Source organism: Macrosteles quadrilineatus, unplaced genomic scaffold (genome assembly GCF_028750875.1).
Source record: "Macrosteles quadrilineatus isolate MER2022 unplaced genomic scaffold, UCM_ALF_1.0 Scaffold_3__2_contigs__length_128488019, whole genome shotgun sequence".
Classification (NCBI taxonomy): Eukaryota; Metazoa; Arthropoda; class Insecta; order Hemiptera; family Cicadellidae; genus Macrosteles; species Macrosteles quadrilineatus.
The window spans coordinates 128,121,712-128,149,654 of record NW_026542596.1 but is presented as its reverse complement, the minus strand read 5'-3'; the positions used below and the strand labels follow the sequence as shown (position 1 = coordinate 128,149,654).

At 35.9% G+C, this 27,943-nt stretch overlaps 2 protein-coding genes across 2 annotated transcripts in view; one reads left to right on the top strand and one right to left on the bottom strand.

Moving 5' to 3' along the window:
• Positions 1-9,253: 9,253 nt before the first annotated feature.
• Positions 9,254-10,775, bottom strand: LOC128990851 (vacuole membrane protein 1-like). Its single transcript, XM_054413468.1, has one exon. The coding sequence runs from the start codon at positions 10,652-10,654 to the stop codon at positions 9,278-9,280; it is 1,377 nt and encodes a 458-aa protein (XP_054269443.1). The 5' UTR covers positions 10,655-10,775; the 3' UTR covers positions 9,254-9,277.
• Positions 10,776-13,165: 2,390 nt separating this feature from the next.
• The window catches only part of LOC128989559 (uncharacterized), a 33,824-nt gene continuing 19,046 nt past the window's right edge, over positions 13,166-27,943 (top strand). Inside the window, exons 1-7 of the mRNA XM_054411459.1 lie at positions 13,166-13,252; positions 20,619-20,794; positions 23,415-23,567; positions 24,170-24,396; positions 25,095-25,241; positions 26,230-26,368; positions 27,747-27,860. Of these exons, the coding sequence (XP_054267434.1) occupies positions 13,201-13,252; positions 20,619-20,794; positions 23,415-23,567; positions 24,170-24,396; positions 25,095-25,241; positions 26,230-26,368; positions 27,747-27,860 (1,008 nt within the window). The 5' untranslated portion in view covers positions 13,166-13,200. The remainder of the gene's footprint in view (positions 13,253-20,618; positions 20,795-23,414; positions 23,568-24,169; positions 24,397-25,094; positions 25,242-26,229; positions 26,369-27,746; positions 27,861-27,943) is intronic.

The window sequence follows — 27,943 nt, the reverse complement described above, 5'->3', positions numbered from 1 at the left end:
CCCCACACAGTCAACTACGAGTTGACTGTGGTTGGAGTTGGGTCGTAAGCAAAGATTCGTGAATGTATATATAACCGAAACCGATTACAGGGTTAGATTAAGGAGATGTCAGCCTTTCCTAACTTAATGTTTCTCCTCACTGCAATTAAAAAAATGTCTCACATACTTTTAATTAAAATTAAAGCTTTTAAAACTTCCTAGTAGGGATAAAAACCATCCCCTAAAAGTTACCCTCACTTACATACATTTCCCCCGACTCCTTTAGTTAACACCACTCTATACGATCTTTCAAATAGTGTGTCAAAATGATTAACTTCGACCACGTTTCCTAAACCATCCTCACTCCAGCCCAGCCGTCAACCATAAACACGGCGCGCTGACAGTTCGTTGCACCCCAGCTCCCGCCAATTATAAAGTTTCTGGCGGGAAGCGGCGAGTCAAAGTTGATAATGAAGTCGGTGCCAAGTAACAATGCACACTAACGCCACGTGGTGGATCATCGAACTCTACCACATGTTTGGTCAATATCACTACGTACGCAGCTGCACGCAGGCAGACAACGCACACTACACGCCAACGCAACCGAGTGACACGGTTCCTATAGGATCAGCTGATTATAAGACGGTGTTTGAGACAACTGGTGGCTCCTCACGATAAATCCTGGCAATTGACTTGGGAATTTCACAACGAACAGGCAGCGTTGGGTGCAATAAACTTTATATGGGCCGAACTGTTCAATTTTGAAGTAGACGGTTTAAACTAGGTGTAAAATGCAGTTGTCTGCATGCCTATAAATATCCACAATTCGAGACCTTCTAGTAGTTGGATTACAGGACGTCGCCACCGCCCCAGTCGAACAAACTTGGACCAAGCTAGCCAACTTGGCCTGCTGGAAGACTCAATAATCGCACTTCGCACACACAATAATCTCTGATCACACCAAGTACGTTTTCTTAGATTTCAATCACACGACGCTTACACACCCTTGATTGCACATTTTAAGGATAAAATGAATGTTGAATTCGATTTCAGCATTGTTACTGACTAACTAACAGCTGGTTCTTCAACAAGGACCGCTTATTAAAGTCCAGCGAGAAGTACAGCTGGGCTCAGCTTCGGAACATCTAAAAGCTTCTGGCTTTTCTCAAGATCGAACTATCCACTTGTCATCCGGCGAAATAAGAAATAGCCACGAACGGATGGTTTATATAGCTGTGAGTGTATATCGATATAGTATATTTCACTACAGTACTCGTCACGAAAGTAACCCATTTCGGGGCGACTCGCATGTAAAACACTGTCTCGCCCCGAAATGGGACTTTCGTGACGATTATTGAACGATACTTTTTATCACGATGAAGAAACTACTTCATCAAACTTAATAAATAATTTTAATAAATTCTTGTTGGCTACAAAAAGATCTTATCCTGGATCTCAGAAACATATTGATTTGGCGCATAACGACATGTATTGTGCTCAGTAACAAGTTTATTTTTTTATTTTTTCTGTCTCATCTTCCATCTTAGGACTTTGGCTTTAACCCAGAACCGTACACATAACTTCAAACTATGTCTAGACGGTTGCAGCATTATCACATGCTTAAAATCCATTCGTGATTGGCGGGATTTGAACCAGGGACCTTGGGGAACGAAGCCCCGTGCTCTCCCAACTCGTTACCATGTCCATTTTGGTGGTACTGTTCTAATCAGAATATGCTTTGAAATGTTTTTTTTTCTATAAAGGTATTTCAGTACAGTAAACAAGATATGTTTAAAAGATCCCAGTTTAGCACTGTTTTAACAAAATTTATTCCAAACTCCATGACTCCAGACGACTTTGGAACCCCGATTATCCAGTAAATGTTTACTGTATTAATTGCTACACGTTCATTCCACAGAGAGCGTTATTTAAATAGTGCAGATCTTACACTCCTACATACAACTGAACTTTGGCTCACTGGGGGCTCCCCAGGCCCCCCTTTTATTTGAGGTACCAAGGGAAAGTGCCTCTGGGGACAGGACGTTTTCCGGGAATGAATGTAAGTAATTAATAATACCAAAAGTTCGCTGTTTAGAAAATAATGAATATACCTGATTTTCAAAGTTCTTTTCATGCCACGCGTGTTCAAAACGTCCCAATAAACCGATAAAATGTACATAGGCCTACCACTTATGAAGAACACTAAACGATTAGTTGACCTTCGAAAACCACTATGCATCCCGTTAAAACTTTCCCCCATTTGTAATACTTGAACTACTGACTTCGATAGATATCGAGTCATCGGATGTATCTGCAATCTTCAACTTTGAAACTATGAAAGATGGAGAAAAGTTTAACCGGGAAACTTTGTCGACTTATCAAGCGTTGCACGCCACGCCCTTGAGTGGGGTTGGTTCATCCCTTCAGCAAGTTATTCTGGGAACTTGTCTGACTGTGGTTTGGTACAGGTTATAGAACCCGTAATGTATGAAATGTAACCGCATACCGGTATCACACAAAAACCAAAAAATACTTTAAAACATTAATCTAAGTCTATTCTTTATGTTTTGAAGATCAAACTCAAATTAATTTGGTTCTTACTGATTTCTAATAAACACAATGTTTGACTGCACTTGTTTTGCATCTCCCAAAATTGTACTTAATATAGATTAGTTCTTTTTAAATGGAATATAATGATAGCTTTCTTGAACCATGGACCGACTGGCTTAAATCTTTGACTATGGAGATTAGTAGATAACTACTTAACTATAGGCACTAAACTGAACAGTTTATTGTAAACTTTGGCTTCTTTAATATCATAATAATATCATATATCTTTCAGTCAAAAACTAAGAACTAGTATATTTCGTACCTAGGGCCAAATATGAGGTTTTGCAAGCTCGAGATAGTTTTTTTAAGTTCAAGACGAAGTCGAGAACTTAAAACGTTCGAGAGCTGCAAAACCATTTCGATCCGAGGTACGAACGCTATTTTTCACCACACTTTACCCTATTACCACTATTCACCACTATAATAATGCACACTGATAGTCAACACAACTACAACTTTAAGGTTATGTGAAGAAATAATTTGAGGAATCAGCAAAAATAATAATAAATATTTGCTAGGTAGCTGTGACAATAAAACAATTTTATGGTAATGCTATGGATACCGATTGTGTATTTAATATGCATTCATGAAAGTAAGCGGGAAGCTGATTTTGCGGCCCTAGGGATGTAAAAGCCTGCTCGGTCCCCAAATGACGATGACAGCTGGCATGGACAGCAAAACGTAACTTTCAACCACAAATTAACAGCTAAAACATCATAGATAATGTGGTGAAAATATATTTTAACAGTTGCTTTCTCCGTGAGAGCTCATACAACTGTAATGAAAACATGTGGGCTATATGGCTATACTATTATGGATTGTTAATGACAGCTGATCCAAAATTCAATGCTATAAAAAATACAGCATAGGAGGAATGAATAAAAATAGAGATGACAATAGAATATATTGGCGAAGAATAGCTCGCCTAACTATGCAAAAGTCGCCGACGCTATAAAAAAGGATATACAATATATGCTGAAGTATGTTCAGTTCAATTCAGCCCAGGGGCTAAATCATGTATTTTGAAAAAGTATATGATAAATTTAGTCATACATCCGCTACGAAAAAAGCAGTTTGAGAGAGAACAATTGGATATATTGGTGAAGAAGGTCCATATAGAGTGAATGCCTTCTAACCAAAAGTCAATATTTGTACGATGAAAAATTATCCACAGTGGGGGAAAAAAGATAAAAATATACAGATGCCAACTGGATTGGTGATAGATCGTCCGATAGATGTTATTCCTCCAATCAAAAGTCTCTAAAAAGTGTAGCAGAAAATTACAGAAATAGCTATGCCAATTGAATGTTATCTAGGGATGATATTTTCGACGTTGCCCTCCAGTTGCTTGGTTACGACGTCGGGTTGGGGGAGTTTCGCCGGTTACCACGACTCTAGGGTCTAGACAGTATGATATGGACTTCTGCGCGACCAGGGCCCACGACGTTAGACAACTACAAGCTCAGCTGTTCCCGATATGCAATAAAGGTAACTTTTAGATCGATCAGCTGTCATGGCCGCCCGTTTTTATTGCATGCTCGGCCCCGATAGATTCCCTATATTGACCAAGAAGCTCGCGTTATTGTTTATTGTTCACGCGATGTGTTTTTGTTTTGAGGTTTGAAAGTTTTTGGGGTAACTTTTATTAGGTTTTGATAGGGGGTTTTTTATAAAAAAACTTTTTCGTAGGAAAGTAGCTAGGTATTGAGTTTTGTTTCGGACTAACATTCCAGTAAATTGAATGAAAATTTACTTAGCATTAAGGTTTGTTGCAACGGGAGGAATGAAATAATTATGTAATTTAATTATCTAATCGGGTTTCTTATCCTCCTAGTCTCAGGATTGAACTAAATTTACACTTTGGTTCATACAATACATTCGTCATATTTTACTTTATTGTTCTAGGAAGGACAGTTTGAATAACCGTATTAAATATTAAGTTTTTTCTCAAACTTTTCGATAACAATTTAAACTATCCTACTAAAAGCCCGACGTGAATTAAATGCAAAGCTTAATTGTTAAAGCATCCGTCATGTAATACACTTTTTGGTTCGGATTTAGTCTACTTGTCTACTTCGTTGTTTGGTCAAAAGGTCGAATAATCTTGTTTGAGGTGTCCATACCTTATATTTAATCAGTAAGAAGTGGATGTTCTTGCAGTGTTTGTAGTGAACCCGAGATACAAGACAACATGTACTTCATTCATTTCAGGGTACCCAAAACACTAATTGTAATTAATTGCTGCAGGATAAAGTACACAAACATCTAGGCAAATAAAATCGGTGTATTCATTGAATTTACATTGAATTCCTAAGCAGGTTATGGTGGAAAGTGTGGATTTCCTGTTGAAGACATCAAATTATTTATGCAAATTGAAAATAGCTTCTAATGTGATTAAGTATCATCATTCTATATTTTCCTGATAATACTGATGTTTATTCCTACTGTGTCCATTTCGGATGTATATAAAGAAAAAGTAACAACCTTTTCTGAAGTAATAATAAACCTAACTTTTATTACAAGTGAAGTGAAATATAATAGACCGAAGGTAACACATATCCACATATTGAATACATAAACCGCAAGGTTGGGATGGCGTTCACATATCTTGCGAGTCAATATGCAAAGCACGACACGTAAGGATTGTTTTAGTAGAAACACCCCCAACTTGAGGTGTAACTCCGGTTTGGGACCATTAATCGTCTATTCGTCTCCCGATCCATCGTTTAGTTTGGTCAATATCCCGCAACACGCATTCAATTACACGCGTTGACTCCCGCCAAAACGCAACCAATTCCCTCCCGTTTAAAGAAATTGCTTTTATAAGTTTCTATTGCAGCCTACTGACAATACAGGTTCTGTGTTCATTGCTACTGATTGACTTGACTTTCTTTTTCCCCATTAAGTTTGCTACGGAATTAATCAACTTACTCGAGCTCAAGTGACAAAAGAGTGCACAATGTAGTAGGACTACCCTGAATCCTGATACAAGACAAGCTATATACATAACAGCTGGAATTGATATGTTAAAGGTTGAATAAATTAATACATTGTCATGAGTAGGTTAGTGGTTGTAGTACCATAGACAAAAATAATTAAATATCCCAGCCGTGCTGCGGTTACCATAGGTTCTGGCGCACACCGCTGGGAGCACCGTGTAGTTATGTAGCGCGTACGCCATAACTACACGGTGCTCCCAGCGGTGTGCGCCAGAACCTGTGGTAACCGCAGCACGGCTGACAGTCTACGGTATTTATTTTTGTCTATGGTAGTACTCACTTGGTAGTACCACAAACTAACCAACCAAAAGTAGACTTCTAATCCCATTGTAAATTTTAAAGTTCGTTTTTCGTGTCTAGTTTACGTCCAGTGACACTGGGCTTTAGTGTAAACGAAATTTTGTTTATATTATTTTAGGGTTGATTTAATGATTTGTTGTGCTTTACTGTTCGGTTATATAACAAGGGTACTAGTTATTCTTTATGATTATATAGTTTTATTTGGTTAAACTAGGTTTTAAATGACTGAAATAACAAGAAACAAATTGTAAAGAAAAAAACCTCTACAGTGTACAAGACAGAACTAACAATAAAATTGGCTTCAGCTGTTCCATAAGGATGAGAAATCTACTAAGGGAGTGTGATTCATCTATGTTATTACACACTTGGCAATGAGAAGGTCGCCGCTTTGGTCCTGAGAAAATCACAGGATTATTGATGGTTCGAAACTTGAACCAACTGTCCTTGATCATTGGGATTTCAGTAAATGGTCCTGACCATAGAACCAGGTGATCTTTTGGTCAGTATAAAAGCATTGACTATTTGATACAAAAAAGGCTAGTACTTTCTTCAATCCCCAGTCAACACTCACCTTGGCCTTAGACTATATGGTTCAAACAGTAGGTACTGTATCCATCTACTCATTCATGTGTAGTACCCGCCTACACCGGAGGTTCGATGGTTCGATCTTGAGAATAGTCAGTAGCTTTTTGACGGTTCCTAACTGGAACCTCTTATTGATCTCTGAGCTCTTAAATGATGTTCTGGCTTAAGACACAGTTGATATTATTCAGTAAGCCTTTGGCAAGCGAGCTCCATGCTTCAGTGGTTCGAGAGCAGCTCACTGAGTTCAAATACCAGTAAAACAGATTTTCGTGAAATTCTCAATCAAGTTCAGGTAATAAAAGCAACATCAGTTTCCTATTAATGATGTTGAGCTCGACAGGAACCTGCGCTTCCTTGCTTGTATTGACATCGTGTGTACAGGATTATTCTCCTCAAACGTTCTAAATTTGCAAAATCTGATCATGATAACAGCTTATTTATTACGGAGTAATTTTCCCACACTGTACGCAGTGCCGATGTGGGTGTAAGAGTGTGTCAAAACGTATTTCCTTTCCCGACTCCAGAAGAAGGAAGTCAGGGTATTCTTTGGTTGAATAGAAAAACATCTTGCAAGGAATACTTTACTTCATCACAAAATTGCAACATTTTTTTTTTTTTTTTTTTTTCAACGCCAGTGGCATTTCACGAGAGTTACGAGAGATAAATGTTTTAGTTGTTTAACATTGCCCTCTATATACGTTTTGGAAGCCCTTTATTCTGATTAAAAGGAACCTACATCAATTTAAATTCCCACCTATTCAGTTATATTCACCACGTAACAATTCACAACTTAAATTGCCTTTTGCCATCTCACTCAACTTCACTCTTTATGACACATTTTCATTGCAACGGAATTAAAACTTTTCCTCCTTTCAGCTGGAGCCGGACTTGAGCAGCTTCAAAAGGCAAATTAAAAACTTACTCTTGGTTAAGAGTCACTACAGTGTCCATGATTGTGTGGAAGTTCAGTTAGTTTTGGTTTATTTAAAAGTTTGCCAATGATTAAGATTGGATGAAGTAACGTTATTTTAATTTAGTTTTATACAAAAAGTTTTTGGTACTTTCCGGTCAAAGGGAACATTCATTATTATCGAAGATTGTTTCTACATATCGATCTTTTGGTTTTCCTTTAACATTTCCATTACAAATTGACAACTGATCTGGTTCAGGCTAAAATATAGTCGATTATATGGGGTCTGACTTAAGGGAGGTACAAATGAGGCAACGATGACATAATAGTTTAGTTCAAAATTCCTCCGTTAACAGCGTTGTAGTAGAGAGCACAGGTCGTAATTTTTACTTCACTATTAGGCCTAGTTATTATAAAATTAAGAAAAATTTTAAAATTAATCTCAACATTTTTCAATTATTAAATTAAACTGTCATAACAAAACCAAACGTGCTGATAATGAAAAAATCGAATGAAGGTTTACTAATCTAAAAAATAGTTTTGTTCATAAAACAAAATTATAAATGCCTAAAATTCAATTTTATAATTTTTAATTATAAAATTAAACTGTCATAACCTAACCCAACCAACCAAACTTGTTGATATGAAAAAAAATTGTTGACAAAAAGTTAGTGCAGCCAGCGGGATTCGAACATGGCACCTTCGGATTATCAGCCCGACGATTCACTACACCACCGAGGCTGATGACTGGATTCCGTATCGTTGCGGTAATGGTGTTCCCTCAAGAGGAGATCTGACAGCTGACGTCATCGAAGGCTCTTCTGTACCTCCCTTGAGTAAATACCGAGAAGCTAACCTAACATAACCAACCAAACTTGCTGAACCATTCCGTTTGATAACAGAAAAGGCGGTGGGGCACACGGAAGATTTCTCAGGTGCCGTTTGACGTCACTAACTGCTGACGTCACTAACTGCTGCGTCTGAAGAAACAGACAATTTTATAATTGTCTATTATTAAATTAAACTGTCATAACCTAACCAAACTAACCAAACGTGCTGATAATGGACAAATCAAATAAAGGTTTACCAATCCAAAAAATAGTTTTTTTTCATAAAATAAAATTATAATTGCCTAAAAATTCAATTTTTTAAATATAAAATTAAACTGTCATAACCTAACCAAACCAACCAAACTTGCTGATATGAAAAATTGTTGATAAAAAGTTAGTGCCGCCGGCGGGATTCGAACCCGGAACATTCGGATTATCAGCCCGCAACGCTATCCACTGCACCACCGAGACCGATGGCACATACCGTATCGTTGCAGTATTGGTGTTCCCTCAAAGTGACGTCAGCAGTTAGTGACGTCAAACGGCACCTGAGAAATCTTCCGTGTGCCGTTTCGCAGAAAAGGCAAGTGGAGAATATTAAACGGAATTTTTAAATGTTACAGTAAGTTTGGTTAGTTTTGTTAGGTTAGTTTAGAACAGTTTGTTCCAATATATTTTTTTTTTAATTATTGTTTGTTGATACTAACCAATATTTTTATTTAGTTGTCAGCTGATATGTTTCAATTAGTTAATACCGATATATTGAGAAAACAAATCATCGATAATAATGAATGTTCCCTTTAACAGGAAAGTACCAAAAATTGTACTGCATTTATTATTTTGGTTGAATAAGTGAGTTATTGAGCCACAAAGCCACACTAATTCAAACTCGTTCTTTTTATATTTGGATGAAAACTCTCCCAGTAACGACCATATCTCAAATGGTCATCTAATGGTAATAATTTGACATCTGTATAAGAGTGGATAGGTGATGAAACTGTTAAAACTTAGGTCATATTTTAAAAATCACTCAAACAAAATAAAGCAAAATTAGCATACAATTTTTATTTACACTTGTTACTTTCATCTCGTTCAAGACGCCGGAAGTGACTTTGAGCTAAAGAGTTGATAATTGATACAAAACAATGAAAAAATGTGCACACAACAAAGCCGTGGTACAGCATGGAAAACCATCCGCTACTTGCATTATCAACAACCCTGTCTCCACTTAGCTTCTTCTTCTGCTTGGCTATATATTCCGAGAAGTAAGTTTCCAACCGACCACCAACCATTGGTATTTTAGAAACCATCTCAAACACCCAATCGAGAAAGAAATTGTTGAACGAAAGTATAACAAATACTTGTTGGATGGTTGTCTTGATTATGGCTTTGCCGATGACAGTCGCTCCGAAAAATGTCCAAAATGGAACCAGGAAACTACCGCATGTGATTCCTGCCAAATCGAAAAAGGGATTTGGAATTGACGCGCATGCGAGGATCCCCCAAAATCCAGCTTCGACTACCAAGTATCTCACGCTTAACTTGACTCGATCCAAGAACGTGAGAGATTCCGGAGATTTTCTTTCTAGCTCTTCGATCTCCAGAAGCGCGTCTTTTTCTTCCCCGGAGATTCTTGCGGCTCTACCCATGAAGTAAGGTGGAAGTTCCCCTACAGCCGTGCCCAGGCCCCACATGTAAGACTCCAAACGTACTTTGCTCATGATGTTCCACAACGTAGCGACTTGTCTATGGTCGGAATCTTGAGGGCAGTGTGTGGTCTGATTGGCTTGCTCTCCAAAGTCAAGATAGCCACATTCATTGGCTGCTACAGTCACTGAGGCTATGTAAGGACCCAAGTACAACGCAAAGGTGTGAACTCCTGTCCCTAACCCTACAGAAGACAACATCCCTAGGGAGAACCAATAAATGCACCTGAGGAACTTCTGCTGCACCCGTAGTACAAATGGGTGGTTTGAAAAGAACGAGTAGACAAGACATCGGGATACAACAAGAAGAAGGATTACAACATAGATGACCTTCCGGCATTGGATTGCTTTGTCAAGCATTTTTTGTGTGTAAAGAAGCAGTTCTTTAAGACAGTAAAATAAAGTCAACCGCGGATTGCGCCACAATACTAAACGTTTGTAGTCGACTGATGAAGATGACGCATTACCCAAATTATCGGTTTCCTCTTTTGGATTCTCGGATGATTGAGTGGTGGTTGCTTGATTTTCACGTGTTTTTGTATCAATGTCATCTTCATTTTCAATACATTGATCGTCAACTTGTGTATCATCTTGTTGTACTAATATTTCTTTATCTTGAAAATCAATACCTTGATGGTCAACAACTTTATCAGCACTTTTAACTAACTTTTCCTCAGAAGGAGATCGACGTCCAATTTCTTTTGGCTTAATAGACTGGATTTCTTCTGCTTTCATTTTCCTAAAAAGATAAATATTTAACCGTGCCGTTTAGTTGATAGATAGACGAAACTAATAATTTCAAAATTTTAATGTCTGATTTTTTTATTTCACCGATCTGAGTTTGATCAGTTATTTTGTTGTTGTTTCAAAAAGGTTTGGTAAATATTTACATCATTTGACCATATGATTTCGGATTCAGGTTTTTTAAGAAATGTATGGCCTACGATTCTGTTAAAGTAGGCCTAACCAAGGCCCCACTAGAAAAAAACTTTTTCTAGTGGGGCCTTGGCCTAACTGACATAAAAAGTTTTGGGTTTTGACTACTGTGTTAAGAAAGAACTTGTGTTGAAAACATTAATAAATAGTTCCTAAATAGAGTTATTTAAGAAACAGTCATTCTTTTCTTTATTTTTGTGTGTGTTTATTTATTTCCCAGTGGCATGGCCACTTTATAATTCAATTAAACGCCAGTTGATATTTTTTTATCAGGCCCATTTACTAAGAACAATTACACTAAACAAATTGTATAAATTGTGAAATGGCAGGAATACATTAAAATCCGGTGGCTTGTCTGGAGCTCCTTCACGTTTATCAATGGTGACCAGACAACTGGGACTTTTTATCAAGGACACAACAAACCTGATGACCAATGAAAACCTTCTAATTTTTCTTACGATCAAACCGGTGACCTTACGTATACTAGGCTTACACTATTCACTCAGCTACCAAGCTCTGACTATATTTACAACATGTAAACATTTAAACATAATTAACCTAATTTCAAAATCGGAAGTTTTACTATAGAAACACACAAAAGCCCTCATACTTGCAATTTATTTGAGTTAAGTTCATTCTTATATCCCAAGTCACAAGGTTTCACATTTTCTGCAAATGACTAGAAATGACCTTGATTGACAAAATGACTTCAACGCACGCCATCGTAAAGAATGAACTCTGCGGAAATAAACCAAGTGTAGTGAATATAATCTGCTGGACTACTAGAGGATCTGACCTACTCACTTTTTTACTTCTCCTTAGAAAATTGTTATTCATTTTCGTTTTGTTTTATTTAATACCTTTCAAAATTTGTTCAAGCTCTTGGTAAAGTTATTGCATTTAATCATCTCATTGCTGCATACTAGTGGAGGTAGTGTTCATGTCTGTTTCGTAATTTATGGCTTTTGTTAACTGATTGTGACCTATTATTTCTGAGTTAAAAATAGAGGCCTAATATCATTTTTTACGACTATTTTTCAACACGTCACATTCATGGTATCACTGCATTATAAATATAACTAGGGGTGCAATGCAGGTGTCTGTTTGTGTTATTGAGCGGAGTAATTATATCAATCTAATTATTTTGAGAAAAGTAACCACTAATTGATGTTTCCGATGGGCTCGGTTTCACGTAAATGGCATTTCTACAAGCATCCAAGTCTAAATCTGGTCCACAACTTTTATGTACAGTATACGATAATACCTTTTATGATAAATTGTAGGACCTTTTTAAGAAGTGGGTCTCATTTTTGCATGGTCGTGGTTTTTTGTAAGTTTAGGGGTGTTGCTTGTAGTTGGTACATAATATTATGTTTTTTTCCTCAACCTTTTAAGGATGGACTATATTTATCTTTTACACATAAGTAATTTGGTATTCAGTTTTGTTTTGTTTGCTGTACACGAATTGTTCTTTATTTTTTGGCCGTGATATTTCAAAATTTTTTAAATTTGCAGCTTAGGATTTGTTTGAATTTAAACCCACTTTTCAATAGATTTTTAGGATTTGTCTACCATACCTAGACCAAACACACCAACAAAAATATATCATTCTAAACTGTATCGCAATGAGTACAAAGTACACAAATTCGTCCTGCAACTTCTTATAAATCTCCAAGCCAAGGAATTCCAATAAAAAGAATCATATGCATACATCATTCTTGACCTACTTATTGAAGATTTGTATTTTAAACCGAGACTTATTGATGTCAACCCAGCTCGATGGAGAGTTCTTAGTATCTCTGGCATAGTTTACAGCGATCCTCAGGGGGGGGAGAGAGAGGGGGGGAGGCACGCACGACAAGTAGCATGACTTGTCAAAGTAACTTGGCGGTCTGACGGGACTTAACACTCACTCCTCAACCCGCCAGTATCTCTGGAACATCCCAGCCCCAGCAGTTCGCAGTTGGCCATTTCCCGTGCTTTGGAGGGTAAACGTTTTATTTATGGAGGGAAAAGTTTCGCTTGTGATTTCCCCGCGAGTGCAAAGTTTGTTCGACATGTACATCAAAATAACCATCAATCACATAAGTGAAACAAATAATTTTTAGTGTAACATTTTTAAAGTATCGAATGTACTGTTCCTACTGTTGTATTATACTCCTTTTCGCCATTTTCGTTTATTTATTGCTAATGTACATAGAAGACTACCTTTGGTTGTAGATCGTAAAAAATATTGACTCCAGAAGAAAAATGTAGAAATTTTTTGAAGAAAACTGTATCAATAACCCATTTCCTTCGTAGGTAGCGAAAGTTTTCGACGGCGAATGTGATTTTGGGCGTCAGAGATGTCATTTTTCTACAACGAGGGCGCTGTGCTCTGTAGATCTATATCGTCAGGTATGGTTTACAAAGTAAAAAATCTAGATGCTGTACATAAACGCCCAGCTTTGTGCATTAGTGAGTTTAGCTTTCTTACACGCACCGTAGGAAATGGAAAAGTTTTATCTTTGTAAATTAAACTGCGTTTATTGGATACGAATATTTTGCAGGATTTAAATTCCGTTTAGAATAGTTTTCAAGGTTCCATCTCCATAAAAACTAATTAATTTCTGAAATAAACCTTTTTTCTTAGTTTGTTAATAAAAATCATTGGGTGTTTTGCTAGTGAGCGTTTCGGACTTATTACCCTATAAAATATCGGCTTGGATAAATTTTATCCTTATAAAGTTATTCTATAAAAGATGCGACCAGTGTTGAAAAAAGTCTTTAGAGTGATTTTCAGGACACATTTTTTAGTTTACTTACTTTTGGTCATGTATGACAGAGATAAAGTAGTAGCTTATAAGCGCATATATTTATTTTTAATACAGTAAATAAAGCAATAGCCGACGACAAGATTTTTACGTTATCTAATGAATTTGAATTAATGCCAACACTTCGAATTTAAATACTCTATAACTGCAGTTGATGCAGTGCGACGATAAATAGTTCAACGCATGGGCGGAATAGTTATTTGTGTAACTAGTGAGGCCTTTTGCACTCGTGTTACACATTATATTTTTCCTACAGTCACTATAAAGCATAAATAATTAGTCTTTCAAACACTATACAACACGTTTTTATAGGTTCATCTGGCAACACAAATAGGTGCCCTAGAGAAAGTAGTACCCGGTCCGTATCACTCAGCTATTTTTCCTCGGCAAGAAATGTGCTCCGCGACTTGAGAAAATAGTTCCGTATGTTTTTGTAATTTGAAGTGGTTTCCGCACCTAAAAAATGCTTTAAAGATATTTTCTTGTTTATTAAGATGGTAGGAATATTTTAAAAACGTTTAAAAGAAAAGTCCAGTAAGTTCAGAAATACCGTAACTATAAACACGAAATGACAGGTTAAATCGTAGTTCATGGTAGTTAATCAGCTACTCATAGTATGTATTACTATCTTTAAGTGTTGCCAACCTATTTCCAAGCGTACACGGATTACGTGCGTAATAGAACCACGTTGTTTTTTGATGTTGCGTTGGAATCCTAATGTGCGCCAAAGTATAAACCGTACGGCAAAGTATAAACCGTACGACAAAGTATAAATATGTAGCAATTAGCAGCTTTCTGTACTATAAACAGTACAAGGAAGCCAACTTTGTCGGGTGACTGTAGGAAAATTGTATTTTCGACTCTCGCTCATTTCCTGGCCGAGACGAGGACTCGATCGTTATACTATACAGCTTGTTTAGGAAATTGTCCCGGATTAAATTCTTATTTTCACTGAATACTCACTACACATTACTTAAAAAAAGTAAGGAAATCCTTTATAGGCTTATAAATTCATTTTTGTGCTTATTTTTGAGGCTATTTTAATTTATAAAGGGATTCTGCAGTCTGCACCCACATTTACTAACAGGAAAAATATCTTTCATACGCACTAACCGTGTGTAATTCGGTCCAGTAGTATAGTCAGCTAGCTGTCATAATTAAGTTTTGCAAAAGTTTTTTTAATGTATAAGATAAATGAATTCATATCTTCATTTCACTATTAATTAACTTACGTATTTTATATCCCAAAATATGTTGCGATTTGAAATAATTTGCATAAATAAATAATCGCATGTATTTTTTCTTTTATTCTATACTTGTGTAGTCCAATACTTAGAATGGAAGGGTGAAAGGGGGGTTGTTCAATATCTTTGGCCTCCAGACGTCAAGGCTAAATATGGCTCAACTGTGCCATTATGTAAGGAAATCATATTTTAATAAACTTGTCAGTTAAATTTTGACAGTACAGTTGAGCGTGAGCTGTTGAGCTGTACCGGTGGGTACCGTTATTTTTGACATGCTTTACGAATTATGAATGATCTACTTAGTCGACCATAGTCGTAAGCTGATATACATGCTCAAGGTATATACTTTTCATTTACATTTTTCCATATACCCAAAAATGAGATAAATAAACATGCATATATAGAATTGGCATACTTAAAGTAATGTATGGAACTATTACGGACTGTTTTAAGACGGCAGGGTATGTTCCTGTTGGTAGAGCGCGTTTAAATTGCTGTTTATCAGAATTTGAGATTCACAAAAATTTTATTTTATTTAAAACCCGACGAAACTATGTATTAAAAGATTTGAGGAAAACGGATAAAAACATGCAATCAACAGCCAGATATTAAACAAACGTCAAGATAAGCCTTAGACTTTACAATAGAACGTAAAACCTACTTGTACTGTAATACCATCCAAAGTCAAAGCTTTCATTTCACATGGTCATATTCTAAAAAAAAAAACTCAAATAAGTCTTCTGTATTTGTTACAGTATGGTCTGAACGTATTAAGGTCAAGTTTTAATCATTGATGGATGTTACAAAAGTTTAGTTGTTATGTCCTCACTCAACATATAACTTTTTATTGTTGAATGGAGCTGTTTTTCTTTTTGTTCACGGGAATCTCAGTGTTGTATAAATTGTGAACGAAGACACCATGAAACAATAAACATAGAGCATCACATCAATACAGAGTGCACATGAAGCCTACAATAAGATGAGACAAAAATAAAGAAAGGAAATTGGAATTCACCACTAACTGTCCAAATTCTCCTAATGGACAAAAATAGCACGCTATGACCACCATTACTTATTTTGTAAAACAGAAATCCAACTGAAATGATAAACTTAAACTTTAAATAACTATACAAGCCATTCGAACTAGAAAACGTCTAACCACACCAGCTTAAAGTTATTAATCTCAGCTTATTAAGAGGCGGTCGGACAGAGATTCTCGGCTGCCGGCACTGGCCGTCACTTTAACATGGAGCGCATATAATAATTCCTCGTTTTCTGGTCTATCCGTGTTCAAAAAATTATTTCCCACACTCAAAACATTGTAAATGTATGTAGGATTAAGACTGTACAATATAAAAATCATAATGTTTAATTATAAGCCGGATATAAAATAAATCATTTCTTACATTTCCCATAAGGAATTGCAATACTTTCTGCTAAAATATAAAATGACTGGAACTATAAACAATTCTGGTTCAAACGCCATATTGAGGAGCATATATTCATTAGTGTATTGAGTGTGACAGATATTTATTTTTCGATGGTTAACATTAAGTTTTGTATTTTTTTGTAAAAGCTTGCAAAAAAGCCTTGCTTGCCGACTGAGTACTAGTTCGACGATGTCCCGGCCGATGGCAGCACAGTCGATTGTTCAAACACACGTTTTCAAACCGCGCCAAATACAATTCATTTAAACTGGCCACAGATCTGTTTAAATAAATAAATAACGTTATGTCGTTACATCCCTGATGTATTATAATGCCAAGGAAATGATGATATTTAATTCACAAGAATCTAATATTTTCGGACTATGTATTTACCGTATGTATTAAAGTATTACTGTCATCAGAGATAAAAGTAGTTCTACAACACCCGGTTTGATACAAACTATTCATCAATATAAAACAAGTTCCGTTAGAATAAACGTCTCTTTTGGTCATACTTAGTACGTTAATTATGGACTTAGCTGTATAAAGATATCTGCTGCAATACACGGTTTGATACAAACTATTTCCCAAAATGAAAACAAGGTCCAGTGGAACAAAAGCATTTTCTGACATACGTGGTATATACGATCAAGGTCTTCCAGGAACCAAATCCACCCTCCGGACCAGCACTGCGTCGTAGCCAAGCCGGCTTCTGACTCATGGATTATCTTGGAATTGCGATGTCCCGTTTTAGGTCTATAATATTCGAGCTAAGATAAAACCCCAAGTGCCCATCCGAAATCCTATTTATATATTAGAGGCACAGGATAAGGCAAAATCTAGAAACAACATCCAGAGCCAGATTGCAACTTCAAATGGCGTTGAAACGTAAAAATACGACACATAGGACCTACTGTTTTTTAATTTTTATATTTAAATCGTTCCATATATCTATATAAATAAAATACAGTTTTGTCTGTAGGCCTACATTTCTTACAATCATGCAGTTTCTGGTTACATTATGTTTCATAGCCAAAGAAAGTCGAAACGAGTCTTATCTCAATTTCTGTCTGTCTGTCCATTCTTTCATTCTGTCAGTGACGCCAAAATGTCATTTTACGCGGTCTACTCCTAGAAAACTAGAATACCGATCAAGGTTCAAATCATTTTTCTGTATTTACTGGATTAGTGAGTTTCTTTGGCTATAAAAACATGGCCCCACTTCCTTGAAAACAAAATAACGAACCATCAAAACTCCAATTTTGTTCGATTTTTGTCAAATTTTCTTCCAATGTTTACTATTAAACTTTTATGAAATAACGACCAGCCATTTGGATTAGTTCTCACTTCTAGCTGTCACATATGATATGTTAAAAAAAAATCCAAAACCAAAGGGGATTAATAACTTCGATACTGTTTGAATAGGTTTGAATAGGCGAAACATGTTGTGAGTTCTACTTACTACAATTGAACTGTTGACGTAAAGGTACGTACCTCATATTAGTCTAATTAATCAGTTCAGGGGCTACATCATGAATTTTTATTTTACTTCGATACTGTTACCAAGATACCACATCAAGTGAAAGATTTTTTGGGCAAACCATAATGAATTTTTAAAGCTTTACGTAGTCAACGTATCAATGTTTTGTGGACTGTGTATTTATTTACTTATTTATATATTTGCCGACGGATTTACACCAATTTTACAGTTTGATAAGGATTAGGCCTAAATACGATTATCGTAAAACTTGATGACACTATAAAAACTTTTAAATAAATAATTTTGCTTGTAATTTGCTTTGGTTAACGCGTAGCAAATCCCCTAATTCAATTCTGTATTTCTGTGAGTATGTCTGTTGATAACGCATTAATGTGCTTAATTCTCAGTGTTTCGTGGAAAAGACAAGAGCACCTTTGTTAATGAAAATTTCAACCTGAATAAAGTGTGCAGTAGTGAGGTTGATGTAGTATTTTAACTATTTTAAACCAGTGTGGAAGGTAATTTCAATTACAGGCCTACGTTAGGGCTATGCCTGATAGATCTAAAAGAAATTCCTTCTATCATTAGATATAAAATATGGACTAAGACGATCGGGTGAGTGATATTATATTGCGAAGCATTCGTATATTCAGTCTTTTGTAAACATGTTCAAACATTTAGTATGTTATAGTCCTTTATATTTTGAACAAAATGGTACAAATCCCATTTCTGTAAAAATTACGGTTCAAAAGTTATTGAAAACTATGTTATTTTCCCATAAAACCCCCATAAAATAACGAAAAAATCGGATTTCCCCAAAATTGGCTCGAAAATTTTGTTAAAAATTTAGTATTTTAAAGTCCTTTAAATTCTGAACAAAATTGTACAAATCCCATTTCCGTTTTATACTCTCACCGCTTACACATGATAAAGGCTGTTGGAAACCTTGGTTGGTTTGGTTGTTGGTTGTTGGTTGTTGACAAACTTATGGGAGAAAGTATGTGTCAGAATGCTGATACCGTTTATTTAAGCTCTTTATAAAGGCCTGGAGAGAAATTGGGAAATTTTTTGTTTAGAGGGTCAAAAATTAGAAAAAACAATTTTTACCCCATAAAACCCCGTTCCCATGGTCCGATCATGCTGGTTCGCGAACTCATTCAAGTTTATCCCACCTCCCGCCTTACACCTTCAAACAAAATTTCATCAAAATCGGACAAAAATTACTCAAGTTATCGTGTTCATGGACACACATATATATAAAAATTTGAACGAATGGTGTTTTTGGCCTCTGGGGACATCAAAATGATAAAGTAAATCGGTTCCGGGCGTAGGTCTTACCATGCCACTTACGGTAATAGCTACCTCATTACAGGGAAATTCGCTAAAATGTATGGGATAGGCCAAGTAGTTACATTATTGAGCCCAGTAGCACTAGTATATTATTTATAATTGAATACATTATCATGTATTTTTATATTAAAATACATGTGTATACATCGAAATGTCTTACTGAAAGTGCTATTTGTATCTCCAAAAAATTTTTTGTGTGGAAAATTAGCATATTGTGCGGTGACGAACTGAGACCTGCTGAGACGCAAAGGGTGGGTGAGCGAAGGTAGCAAACCAGTGAAAGTGAAACGTGTGGTGGGACAATAGACAAGGGCTAGGACACAGGCTGAGGGTAGTCGAGTTGATGCTTTCAAGTTTCTAGGTAACACAGGGTTGTCAACAATCTCAGATCCCGTTATGCGACAGCCACGAAACTGGTGGCCAAGGGTGGTACTATTACAAAAGTCTGTTTTGGGAGGACTGTGTTGTTGCTCGTGACACCTGCAAAATATGGGATACGGGGCTCTATCCGACCGCCTCTTAAAGGAAATAAATAATCATTACTGTAACTAATTAGCATTTTGAGAAAGCACGGGTAAAATATATAGAACAGTCGTGATATAAGGGTTAACAGTGTGGCTACATGGTAATTTGAACAAGACAGCTTTTTAAAGCAAACTATAATAGAAGTAGAAGAAGAAGAAATACAGTAGCTTTCTTTAGCTTCTTTGTTTTGAAAATGAAAATTTGATATGATATAAACAATATACATAGCCTAAAGTTAAAGTGCCAATATATTTGTTTTACTGTATTTAATATATTTAAATTTTATATTTCATACTAACCTAAGCTGTAAGTTTCTATTTTTATTTTTATTAAACACTCACCTCTGATGATATGGCAAAACTTAGATATTAGACTCCTTCATACTATCATCATTATGAACCCTTAAAGACTAACAAAGTTCCATAATAATAATCATACAAGTTACAACGCATATACAGTACAAAGTTTGGGTTTTGGTTAGGCTGAGGTTTTTTTAGAGGTAGGCCTAGTGGGCTCTTTTAATCTTGCATTTGCCCATCCGTACATAAACTACATATCTTGTGCATGGAACACATCCAGCAAAATAAGAGGTCAGACAGTAGGCACTTCAGTAAAAGGGTGAACACTGTAGTGATACAAAGTAGCCAGTCTGCCAGTGACCAGAACCCGAACCCATGACATCGCTGACTTGGGCCTGAAGTCTTCGATGCTACTGACTGAGCCACAGACTCACAACAAATAGGTTAGCTTGGGGGTAATAGTTTGGTTATTAGTCAAATTGATTATTTTGTTAAGTTAATGGAAGCGGATATTAAAGTTTTGTCTAACAATAATAGATTTAGTTCATTTTGTCATTGACCTATGAACAAAAATGAATATGAACTGAGTTTTATATCACAGGCCTACAACATTTTCTGGTTTCAGGATCTTACCTGAGCAGTTTTCTCCAAAACACCCTCAAGAGTAACCAGGTAGAGATTAACACCGACAGTCGCACTTTGCGGCCCGTAGCTAAGCTCAGAGAACCAAGAGATTTGTTTGCCCTCCCCAAGGAACTCGACTGTCCACAACAAGCAGCTCGTTGGCCCGCTGAGTGTCAGGTAAAGTTTCACTCACCAAACTCTGTACTGTAGTCAAATTTAGTAATCAGTAGGCCTATACCAAAGCTAAAATTAAGAGAAATGGACATTAGAAATGGAAGGTGGTCAGATCCACTTGAAAGTGTATCTCTTGGAAGACAAGTTTGAGGTTAGTTTTGTTTTTGTAGCATATTAATCTGTGACTTGTTATTTTGCAATTAGGCAGGCCATATATAATTTTACCAGTTATATGGGGTTCTTTCTTTTTTTGTAAAAATATGATACACACTATACCTACTTTCACCTCCAGGCTTTGAAGAAATTAGTGAAACCAGGGCTTGCCACCAAGTTAAAGCTGGGAGCTAATACATTTACTTTTTTCTGAGAAAGCTCAAAATATAGTAGGGGAGAGTGGTACATACTGGGACGAAAATATTAAAACATTTTTTTCTTCAATATTAGTTGACTTAGAAGAACAATCTTTACACAAAAATAAAGCACTTTTAAAACTCTTTTAATGATATTTTTTTCAAAATTATTAACTTATACAGTAGAGTCCCGTTAGTCCGAAATGGTTGGGACCGGGCCCATTTCGGATTACCGAATATTTAGGATTAAACGTTTTTGTTTTTTTTTTTAATTTTTTTTGAAATTTTTTTTTGAAATTTTTTTATTTTTTTAATCTTTTTGGTCTTATTCTTACTACTTTTTTTCGGACGCAGGCACGAGCCCGGGATTGTTTTTCACATTACTTAAGGCTAGACCTATTGGCTGCAGCATTATCACTTAGTAAAATCCATTTGTGATTTGGCGGACGAAAATGTAAAATGATACGGTAATAACAAAAATGGTGAAATATTAATTTACTAAAATACTCTACCTACAAAAAAGTCTATCTCGCCCAGCCGCTACAGAATACTTTGACGAGGTACAGCTAACTGTGTCAAAAGTTTAATAAAAAGAATCAAAAACTTTCCAAAAAACTTCAAAAAATTTCGAAAAAAATTTCAAAAAAAAAAATTAAAAAAATTTTCAAAAATTTTTTTTTAATTATAAAATATATTTTTTGGTTTCGGATTAAGCGGACTTTCGGATTACCGAAGTTCGGATTATCGGGACTCCACTGTATTTAAAAGGCCAAAAACCGTTTGTCCCGCTTTATACCACTTGTCCCAACATGTACCGACCCTGGTACAAGGTGGGACAGCAATATGGTACAAAGTGGGACAGCATATGGTACAAAGTGGGACAATAAATGGTACAAAGTGGGACATCCTGTTATGCATAGGAGGTATACTTAAATAAGACAGTTTCAGACAAATAAAAATATTTATTGATATAGGCCTATGTGACTTGTAAAAACTTATAGTAAATAGTTAGTAATTAAACTAGGCTATAAGGCTCAAAATTGCTCCATCTTCTGCATGCTCCAAAAACTTCTTGCGGCAAATCTTCGGCATTATGGACCTGAAAAAATAATTTTTTTTGTAAAATTTCACTATAATGTTCTTTGATGAATAACTATGATATGAATGAATGTGTCTATATTTTAAGAGTTAAATGTAGGTCTACTTCTGCATAAAACCGACCCCGCTAAAACTCTATTTATGTTATAAGAAGGTAAAAAAGAAGAAAGGAATTGTTTAATTGAAAATATAAGTACTAAACAGTTTAAAAATACCTAGGCCTAACACAAAATTATGACAATGGTTGTGTTTCTGGGTAAACCGTGTTAGGGTTTACCATGAGAAGTAAGTTAAGGGCTTTTTTTATTTAACAAACCCTAGGTGTCCTATTCTTGGTAACCTACCAAGCAGATGAGGCATGTCATATATTTATATGGGTATGCTTGTATTTATAGCCTATTATGAATTGCTATAATAGTATAATAAATCAATTATAATTGCTTGTCCCACTATGTACCGATTTCCCACTTTGTACCACCTTATTTAACATTGTCCCACTATATACCACAAATAACTGTCCCACCTTGTACCACATGTAGGGTTATATTGTTTTTAAGTTTTACCCCAAACAGTGCATCTCAGACATCCCTGACCTCCTTCTATTGAACAAAGAAGGTTTTTTAATGTTAGGCATATCAAATTTAACCTGCTTATCAAACTAATTTCATAAGAAAATGATGATTGCTTACCTCAAAAATGTAACTTTTGAGACTATAGTTGTAGCAGACTGTCATTCAGTACTTTCCAACATGACTGAAACTTCAGAACTAACATAAAACACACTGTTGGCCATGACTTAACACTTTTGGAGGGAAACTGGCCACATGGCTTTGAAGATAAAAAAGTTATATGGAATGTCCCACTATATACCGTGTCCCACCTTGTACCACTCTCCCCTATATTCCTACCATACTAAACTACAATAACTTAGATGATATAGGATATCTAAACTTTACCATTCTAAAAAGATCTTATAAGCTACTGTAAAAGTGATTGACATATTATTTAAATAATTGACGCTGGTGTCTAGGTAACTTTAGCAAATCGGTAGTTACTTTATCCCGATTTATCATAGGCCTATATATTTATCATTAAATGTTACTAATGAGCATTTATGACTTAAAGTCTTAACTTTAACTTAATAGAAGTTTAAAGTTTAAACCACTTATTAACAGGTACTTGAGGAACGAATCACCCATATTGAGGTGATGCCTCCATGCCCCGAGCAGTATTATCAGCCGACAGGTCGAGAGATTCAGCCCAAACCTGTCGGGGAGGAGGCTGGCACCATTGTCTTCCAGTACTACCCTATGAGCGCTGTCAATTATGTGAGTAAAACAAAATATGTGCCGATAATTTTGCAAACATAAATATTCCACATACCTACAAAACAGATTTTTAAGACTCAAGCAAATGTAATTCTGTACAAAATAACTATATTGTGTTTGGTAAGTCTAGCATCATAGCTGTCTACAATCAATTCATTAGAAATACACAAAGTAAGAAAAATTTTCTTTGATTTTTTGAGTGTACAAAAGTAGGGCTTGTGCAATTGTCAATTTTTTGGCAATCCTGGGTATTAAAATTACTATTTTTACCCTAAATTGTCTTTTTCCTGAAAATTCGATACTCTGTGGCTTGATTTGAGATTGACATTTCAAATAGGCTATTTCGTCTAACCCCTTCATCAGTTAATTTGCCAATTTTGAACAAGCTCGAATTCACAAATTATTACTGTATTAAGTTGTTTTTCCTCTTCATTCCATGTTGTTTTTTTTTCGGTTAGTAAAAATGAAACATCAGGATGCAATAGCCTACAGAAATAGAAAGCATTGTGTAAGTTTTAGTTTGGTAGAAGGACATGTCTAAAAAAACAGTTCCATTGGCTATATTTTATTTAGGCTAATTAGCCTTTTCTATTGTTTGACAGTTTAGTCGGTCCAGTGTAGGGGGCAGCAGGTTCTTCCTTCCTTCTAACTCAGATAGGGAAGATGACCTGAGATTTGAGTCGAGGTTTGAGTCTGGTAACCTAGCCAAGGCAGTGAAGATCACAGACACCTATTATGAGCTGTCACTGCGAACTGATCTTTACACCAACAGACATATGCAATGGTTCTACTTCCGGATTGAAAACACTCGCAGGAGGCTCGTCTATAGGTAAAGGTGTTGTAAAAAAATTTAAACATTCTTTTAATCATCAGGCTTGAACATTGTTTTAATCTTTACATAGGATTTTAATATTTCAAGAAATATTAACAGAAGCCAAAGTTTACATATTTTCATTTTCTACAGACTCTAGAGTCCCAATTAAATATTGCAATTTTTTTTATTATAATCTTACCTAGTCTTATAGCATGTGATCATTGTGTTGGACTATCTTATTATGGTGATGTAATAAAAATACTTTTTGTTAGTTTCTACCCTAGTGGCATTTAATATGAAAGTATATCAAATGCTTTTGTGAGATAGTACAGTAGGGGTAGTTCAATCCACTCATACTTTTGTGGATATGCCGCGATCAACCAATCCCTCCGCAATGAAGTCCAAGACTCTAAGCACTCTGCTATAAAGGAAAACACCCCAATCTTTAACACAGATAATTTTTCATTAACTTACCTATGTGATATCACTAACCGCACATCGGAATTTGCATAATTGTAAATTACTGTTAAGTTAGACAGGTGTAGGATATATTGAAGGTTGTACTAAGAAGACTTTGTCTACGCCATTAGCATTTCTATTAACGTCAAAGTTGGATTGGACTCTTTTAAGGGAAAACGGTCCAATTATTATACTTTTGTAGATGTGCCAAAAAACCCAATTACCACATTTAATAATTTGGATTTTATTTACAGATTTTCAATAGTAAACCTGACCAAGGCGGAGAGTCTCTACTGTGTAGGGATGAAGCCTCTGCTCTACTCCAACAAGGACGCTCTGGCTAACGGCACCGGCTGGCGCAGGTGTGGGGACAACATCACCTACTTCAAGAACGAACCACAGTCAGTAGTAAAGTTCTTGTTTTACTAACAGATAAGATGTTTAATCATATATTGAGTTATTGACTAAATGGAATGGGAAGAGGAGGTTTGGTATGGCATTAAACCCACCAATCACAGTAGAAGCTACTATGTAGATGTAGACATTGCGTAGTTTGATTTCAAGATACATCTCCATCGTGATCACGTCTCATCTCTTCACTGTGTGCGAGCCTTTAGGGCATAATCAGTAATCAATCACATAATGGATGCGTTTATTCAGGAGGTACTGCAATCTCTACATCTACCCCTAATTTAACTTTTCCACTATGCAACTAAGGATCAGTTTTCTTGATGATGGGCTCTTGGTTAGAATGGGTTTTTTTTTATAGGAAGCGTAGGCTATGCCTACCTGTACAGTGTGTGTGTCTTCTCAATAGGTAATCTTATATATTGATAGGCAAGCATGTTTCTTGGAAACCTTTTTTCTCGGCTCATATGCATCGCAGGGAAAATCTATGCATGAAAGATATTTGCCTGTAGATGTGCAGAATCCCTTTATAAATTAAAATAAGCTAAAAATAATGAAAAAAAAAACTAATTTAAAATTATCAAAATAGCATGGGCCCTATGGGTTGCCATGCTGGTGACTAAATACCAACAAAATATAAATCAGAAAATCAAAACAATTAGAATAAATCCTAATTACATGTTTAATTTACAGCATGGGGTGGAAATAGAAAAGGTTGCAAAATACATATGTTTGGTCAGTTTTCGACCATGGGGCGACCTCTAGTACATATAAATCTTCCCTTCTATGTGATTGAAAAAGTTGGTCATGAAATATTCCAATCATGTGTGGTTATTTTTGTGTGTTTTTTTTTTTTATTTAGATTCAACAACTGTAAATTTAAGCCTGTTCTTCATACCCACAACAACATCTACTTCATAATGAAAGAATTGCTCCAATATTTTTCTCAGGTATACCCATTTTAGTATAAATGTTGTGCAGGAATGGAGAAGAGGACCAGTATCCCAGCTTTACTTTGTCATTCAACTTGGAGTTTCCCCATGACAATGACACAGTCTACCTAGCACAGTGTTACCCTTACACATACACAGACCTGCAAGACTACCTCATCAAACTGCAGGTACGGCTTCTATAACCAATGATTGGGGAGCTGGTCTAATGGTTAGAGCACGGGCCTTCGGTCCCTGAGGTTCCGGGTTCAAACCCTGCCAAACCATCAATGGATTTTATCTAAGCGATAATGCTTCAACCAGCCTGAAGTAATGTGAAAAACAATCTCATGCTCGTGCCTAGCGTCGTAGGAAAAAAGTGACAAAAGAACTAACCTATAGTAGGGGTTGTAGTGAAAAGTTAACTTTAAATCCAAAAAATAATAACTTTACTCTGATAAAATATAGTTATATTTGTTGCTATCCCATGTTCAATAACCTGAATTATATTAGATTACCATTTTTTGTTGCTGCTTGTGCTCTTGAGTAAGATTTGATTACTCAAGACAAAAACTTCACACTCAAGAACAAAGGCAACAACAAAAAGAAAAGTACTATTAAAAAGTTGTAGTGGGTTTTAACTAATAACTATCAGGGTTTTAATTTATAAATGTCCATGCATAGCAAACAAATTCATGGGTCAAAATGGGCTAGGGGGGCCTGAGCCCCTGTTATAAGACTCCCACTTTAAACTTTTTTTTCAAATTGTGCAGTGAAAACAACAGACTGTATGGACCAGAAAATTGGACTCTGAATCCAAAACAGTAGGTACAGATGATTATTGTACTTGGTAATAAATTATTGGGAAAAGCGTAGGCCTATGGTATGAGAATGGACAATAAAAGATGAAGCACAAATGGGAACTGAGGTAGTTATTAAAGACCCAGATATTGTAGCCGAGGTAGATCACAGGCGATCACCACCTTATCAGGTGAGGTGGATCAAGTTGATCTGTGTTTTTTAGTAGTATGTGGGAAGGACATCTCATGAGAAAAGAATACTCTTTATCAAAGTTAATTCTGGAGGAAACCAAAGGAGACTGGGAAGAAAAATGAAGAAGAGATAGAGATGACTAGAGGAATTATGTAAGGAGCATGTGGCTTAACCTCTTGGGGGTAACAGTGGTCACAGCATTAATAAATTCAAATTTAAAACCCCATGCAAAAAAAACAATTAATTAACGAAGCAAAAATTTGTTAATTAATTTGTCATGTTTTGCTTAAATTTTAAACATTTATCGGCCCCCCTCTGAACCAGGAGTTATTCCATCCCCTCCAGACCCCTGGCACGCCTATAAAAAAGTTAGATGCACGCCCATGGACAAATCTTCAAGAAATAGCTAACTGTACGAGGCAACAACATAATCTGTTGTAAGTTTTGTTTTAAATCCATCTATTGCCTTAAATGTGTTCTTGGTAATTTCAGCCAAGGAAATTGGAATAAGTATTTTTTTAAATCACAATGTTATATTCTTCGTTGTGAATTGTTATTTCTTTTTTTTTGTTGTAGAACCACCCGGTCAAGTCTGAGTATAGCAAGCTGAGACTTCTCTGCCGATCGTTAGCTGGTAACAACGTCTACTACCTCACCATCACTGCCCCTTCCCCCATTGATGAACCAAAGGTAAACAAAACATTAGCAAGAAAATAACTACCTACTAATGGTAAATTTCACCAGTTTTATTTTATGTGCTAATTTCTGATGTT